At 30.7% G+C, this 6,577-nt stretch overlaps 1 protein-coding gene across 1 annotated transcript; it reads right to left on the bottom strand.

Annotated features, from left to right (window-relative positions):
- Nucleotides 1-1,450: 1,450 nt before the first annotated feature.
- GLK1 (golden1-like protein) lies at nucleotides 1,451-5,866 on the bottom strand. Its single transcript, NM_001279264.1, is given in 6 exon segments — nucleotides 1,451-2,013; nucleotides 2,999-3,133; nucleotides 3,475-3,522; nucleotides 4,083-4,469; nucleotides 4,882-5,022; nucleotides 5,151-5,866. Coding segments are annotated over 6 exon segments (1,395 nt in total). The 5' UTR covers nucleotides 5,685-5,866; the 3' UTR covers nucleotides 1,451-1,863.
- Between the last annotated feature and the right edge of the window lie 711 nt (nucleotides 5,867-6,577).

Here is a 6,577-nt window from a genome sequence, read left to right on the forward strand (position 1 = left end):
TTGAAAAGGGGATTTAAAATTTGTAGAAATAGACATATAAAGTAGTCAAATGGGTTCGACATCTACTATATATATATATATATAATTATTTTAATCATATATAAATAATATAATCTTTCACTGAATATCCTTCGTACAAGGTGGTTCCGCTTTGAATTTCAAATATTTAAAAATAATTATGATAAAAAAATGTTTTAATTATCCAAATAATAACTAAACCAAACAAATTGACACATATATATGTGTCAATTTTTAATTATACTTCGGATGTACAATATACTTGTTTATTATTGATTTTGTACGCTGCTTAAGAAATTATAAATTTAAATATATTTTTACTATATTATCTTTTGAATATAATAAATATAATATCTTGGAAAACATAGTAGAAAAATGATTATAGTAATTAATTATGAGAGTAAATTAGAAATAAATATAAAATTATCTGTTGATTTTATAAAGTCAACAAATATTGTTGAACATTTTGAAATAGTATAGTGAATAACCACGGCCGGACGGAAGGAATAATTAACAGGAAGGAACATCAACTTAGAACCACTATTTCTATGAAATCTTTTGCTTATATTATTGATGAAAAATCAAAATCCTTTGCTGTGAGAGGGAAAAAAACAAAAATATTATGGTGGTCATATGCTGTTCTTGTTTTTTCTAAGGTTCCTTTTTATTTTCTATGTAACTATAATCATAATTATTAATAGCTCCATGTGAATGAGAAATGCCTCTAAAAGTTGGTTAACTAAGGGTGCTTAATTTGAAGGACTTTATGAAATCAAATTAATTACTCAGTCGTATTCATGCATGGAATAACTTAAACATATCAACTAATTTTTATGTTCTTTTAACTTTTGTTTTCTTGAATAATTATTCGTAAAGATTGATGGAGAACTTATTTTTTTCAACAAACTAAATCTTTCGTTCATTGTATGCTTGCCTCTTTCACGAGGTTGATTTCTTGTATGATCACTCAATTAACAATTGTATTATATATTTTCGATAATTATCATTTTTTTTTCTAATTTCTTTCAATAAAAAAAGTTACTATTAGGTGAGTGACCAATGAATATCAGATCAATCGTAACTCCTACAGTGAATATAATCAAAGTTAGACCATGTTGAATTGCGTGATGGCTTCATTTAATTCCTTGGTATTTAATAAACTATATGAACCGTGTGATCACTTTAAACCCTTTTTTTACAAATATTTACCCAATCGATGAGGAACAAGAGCAACATTGATTATAATTGTGCGCATCGGTAGAAGTGTTTCACTCTTTTACAGGAGGTTTCAGGTTCGAGCTCTGGGTATGGAGAAAATCCTATTGGAAGTGTCACCCCCAAATAAACCCTGCAGCACACAATTCGAATTTAATCAAAGCTCTAATATGAACCCGGACATCGGGGGTGGAAAAACAAAAAATAAGAAGAGGAATATTGAATAACACACTAAGGAATTAATTAAAGAAGAGATAAACAAGTTTAATTACAAGAAGCTCTTGCTATTATTATAATGATATTTCTCAAACCGGTGATAACATCATCACAAAAAAACCCAACAGTTAAGTTAATACATGTTCTTGTACATAGCAAAACAAGAACAAATCAAGTAGGACAACGAATTAATTAAAAGTTTTCTTATATATATATTTGAGGTAAAAAAAAACTGCATTAATTTAGATTATGATGTTGACGATGATATACGATCCACATCGAATTGATCATCTTCATTCATGCATCTAAATAAGTGCAAGAAATATCGTCGAATTGAAGGGCTACTTAGTTACGTGCCCTAAGTATACCCAAAAAAATCCACCCGCGCATTGCTAGCTGCCTCATTAAAAACAACTATGCACAAGTTGGTGGTATTTTAGGTACCCCTTGACGTTGTAATTCACCGAGCACGCTATCGACGGCCGGAGGTTTGAGTCCTAGGGGAAGTGGTAGCCATGGCTTTGATAAAACATCTCCAATGGCTGCATCTATGCTCTCCTTTGACTGTCCATAGATAACTTGTCGATAAATTAAACTTGAATAAATATTGAAAAAAAAACTAACTTGAACATGAGCACTAATAATATAATGACACGTATAGTTCAACAATAATGACCTACATGGGATAATAAAGATCTTAAGAAATCTAAGTTTTATATGCTGATAAGTAATGTAAATAATTTTATACTATATATAAGTTTATTTTAACATGTTATAGAAGATTATTTAACTAACCTTATTTTTCAGGTTGTTAAATCTCATTTATTATGGACAATTATATGTAGTTATAATATATGCTTGTAATTAGAGGTGGAGACAAAGTTAGGAGTTTTGAGGTTCAAAATTAATTTTCTTAGTGGTTTCACATGTTAATACATACATATATTTATATAATTTTTTAATAAAAATATATGGTCTACGAAAAAGTTAGTGAATTCGTCGAATTCATGAACCCCATTTAGCTTCGACTCTGTGTATGTTCATGCGCATATTATAAGGTTGTGTCACAAGAGGTCGAAAATGTCCCTAAAAAAATTATATAACTCATTTTGTTTGGCATATAACAAGTTAAAAATTCCTCAAACGAATTGCGTAGATATATATATAAGTTGTGCTAAAACTGGCCGTTGTAAGAATTGTGGTACTTTTTCTTAATGACTTTTAGCAATTTGTACAATGCATGAATTCTATATAAAAAAGGGTTTTCGATAAGGACAAATTTCATGTACAAAACGAAAAGAAAGACGTAATATATAAATGTGTTTTTTAACTTGACTCTCGGTAACATTTATGCCTTCTAACATTTGATGTGCATAACGAAACACTTAAGTGGTATAAAGTTGAATAAGTAGGCATTTTGTAGGAAGCGTGTCTACCTATGCACTTTCAAAATTAAATGACATAAATGTTTGTTGAATTCTGAAGTCAAATTAAAAAGCATATTTATATATTACGTCAAAAAAATAAAATTATCGAGAGAAGGACATACAGGATGAAAGTCGCATGGAGGTTCAGGTAGAGGTTGTGCTGGGAGAGTAGCGGTACTTCGAACTCCAATATTAGATTGATCTACTTTGTACATACCATGCGACGATACGGGTGGTATGCCTGGTACCGGATATCTCTGCACCATAATTATTTTGTTCAGACTATATAAAGCCAAAAATAAACTTGCAAAATAGATATATGCCAAAAAAAAACACCACACACATGGTCTACGTAATTTCTAAAGTAATTAATCAGTAAAATGTTTACATTCAAACACAATTTCAAAATGCAAAACCTATTTTCTCAACAAACTTCAATTATTTTTTTCGCAATTCAACTAAATCTAAATATAGTCAAACACTAACTTAACCAGAATCTTCTGATTCGAATCTTAAGATTAATAAGTCTTATGTAACATTATTTCGAATTAGTTAAGGTTCAAAAGAATAATGATAAATTGATTGAAAATATAGTTACCGTTGGTGCTGGAAAGTAAGGAGTTCCTGGTGTAAGAGAATTTTGTACCTGCACAATAATACAAAAGGAGAATTTATCATATAGTCATACATACAATCAAAACACAATTATTAATTCTTTACATATTGACATAAACGTTTTTTATGTCAAACTTGTTGTAACTAAAACTACTATTTTCACTATTGTTTGTTCAAGTTATTTGATTATTGAATGTCATATATGGAGCTCCAAAATATACGTTATCGAGATGGGATTGTTGTTGAAGTGTGCGACCATCTCATTTAAAAGTTTAAGCTCTTGTCTGCTTTGATATCATTTTGAAATGTGTAACTATCTCATCTAAAAGTTTAAGTTATTTAAGGGAGGGAGCATGCTTTCTACGTATAACGCTCTCTCTCTTTCTGTTTCTCTTTCTCCGAGATACGTAAATACTAGATCTATCTAGTACTTATATATTTTAGACGAGATATTCACACACTTCAGAGACACTTAAGAACTAGAGCATATAAATGTCTTGGATTCGAGTCTCCTGTTACTAATCATTACTAAAAGAATATAATCAAATTAAAAAAACGTGTTGAGAATATAATTAACTTAAAAAAACTCACCCGTTGATGATGTGGATGCCAAAAAGAAGGATCCAAAGGAGGTGGAGGATGAAGATGATGAGGAGGAGGAGCCCATGCTGGTGATGGATGTTGTGGAGACGGCGAAGGTGCTAGATGTTTAGGCCACATGTGCATATATGATTGGTCGACAGATGGATGACCCCATACCTGTAAGGGTCTAAAATGATGAGGCATTGGAGGTGCCACAGGGGGCGGAAGAGGAGGAGGAGGTGGAAACCCAATGGTTGGTGCAGGCCACGGATTCATCTCTCTCTTTCCTCCGCCCCCTCCAACCATAGGGGCACCTCCATAGAGTTGCCTCCTGTGGCTCCAACTCGCTGCCTCCACTTCTCTTGCAAGCAAATGTTTCCTATGGGACCGATATTTCTGCACATTTTTCATCAATTATTTCATATGTTCAGATCTAATGATAATTAAAACTATTGATAATTCCGAATAAAACACATTAAATTTAAACTCAAATATACACTTTTTGGTACCTAAAATGTTTCCTCTTTCAAGTACTTTCCAATTTTCAAATCATCAGATCTATTTTACTTTTTTAAAAACTATATAATATAATACCATTTGGGGTAAAGAACAATGCAAAATAAAACTATTAGTACTACTTTTTCAGTTTTCATCATTGTCTAATATTATTCTTTTTTCCAAATACAATGGAACGACTATTTAAGGACCATTTCATTTGGCATCATTACTAAACCAAATCTACAAAACCATATTTTATTAAAATAAATTTCGAAAATTAATAAAAATTTAAAATATATTTTTTTCATACTTGAAGATGACTTGCAATATTATGACGAGTGAGACAATCAATTCCCATAATCTCCAAAATTCTTGATGGGACTGCCTTATCTACACCTAGTTGCTCTACAGCTTGTACAAATCTTCTGTGCAATTCTGGTGTCCAGTCCACCTTCACACGATTCAATAAAAAAATATATATTAATTTCATCGATTTAATACTTAGTTAATTCATCAAGTCGATATAACATTAGACATCCACGAGAATGAACCGATAATGTAAAAATTGTTTATACTGACCTTTACTTTCCTCTTGCCTGGAAGATTATGATTCTTGGATGACTTTTTACCTTTATCACTTTCTTTAGGGGTAACTATATTCTGATTCCTTTGTTGCGTAGATTCTTCACTTTTTTGAGTACTAACAATTTCTTCTCCTTGATTTAGGCTCGTTGTTAAACCCGAACCTACATCCGAAGCTGAAACCGAGCCTGTTTTTTCAATTTCTTCTTTTCTTTCTACATTTTTGATAGCAGTAGTAATAAAAGTATTATTATTATTACTACTGCTATAATTGTTTACATCAGACTCATCACCACTGCTTACGGAAAATTCTGCGAGGATTTCAGTATCCATTTCCAAATCGGGAAGTACATCTCCATCATTAATCCCAACAAAAAGGTCGTCAAAATCGATGCTATCGAGTAAATTCTCCCCCATAAAATCGGGAAAATCATCTCCTCCACCTCCACCTCCTCCTATCGCGAAACTTTCCATCTCATTACCTCTTTCATCTCTCGCCGTTGTGTTACTAAAAGGTGACACAACTAGCATTATAATAAATACGTATATCGAATTTTTGAATTTTTGAATTTTGCCTTGTAGATTTAGCCTTGCATGCCCTAAATTGGAGCACAAAAAGAGAGATAAAGAGGAAAGAATTATTATAAGCTTAGTAAACTCTAAGCTAGGGAAATGGTTAGAATATTTTTTGATAGTGGAATAGAGAGTAATATACCCAAAATGGTTTGTTTTTTTTAAATATTTATATTTGATATAGAGAAATGTCATTTTATTTCCTTTTTGTTGTTGTTATAAGTGGGGGGAGCGTGGAGAGTGAAAGATTTATTCTACACCACAATTTGTGTAAAGAATTTGTAATTTTCTTTTTGTTTTGTCTTATACTTTGTATATAGAAAAAGAAAGAGAGAAAAAATAATAATTTAAAAATATATAGTATTAAAGGGGTTTGTGGATGTTCTTTTTTTGAAGATAGAAAAAAAAAATCTATTTTGAAAAGTGCTCGTGAGCTGTTTTAATAGCTAAGATTTCTTTTAGTATTTAATTGAGAGAGGGCTAAAGGGATATGAAAGGCTTGCAAGTTGAAATGAGACATGGTAGGGTTATGTTGGAAGTGGATTTACATGTATTATGAGCTCATCTATATCTGTTGTAATGGTTGAAAAAGAAAAGGATATTGTCATTTATTTGATTATTTTGTACACTCAACATGTGTTTGCTTTAATTACATTTTAACATTATTCTAACCTATACTTTTTCTCTCCGATCTATTTCAATTATCGTGCTATGAAATAGTTGTTACAAAAGAATATTAAGAGATATAATTAATGATTGTTGTAGTTTTCTATCTTTATCTTAACTCAACACATATAGAAATTTTCTGCATTAAAAATAATTTTTAGCAATAATTAATCAATGATAAAAAT

The sequence above is a fragment of the Solanum lycopersicum genome, chromosome 7 (assembly GCF_036512215.1).
Source record: "Solanum lycopersicum chromosome 7, SLM_r2.1".
NCBI lineage: Eukaryota > Viridiplantae > Streptophyta > Magnoliopsida > Solanales > Solanaceae > Solanum > Solanum lycopersicum.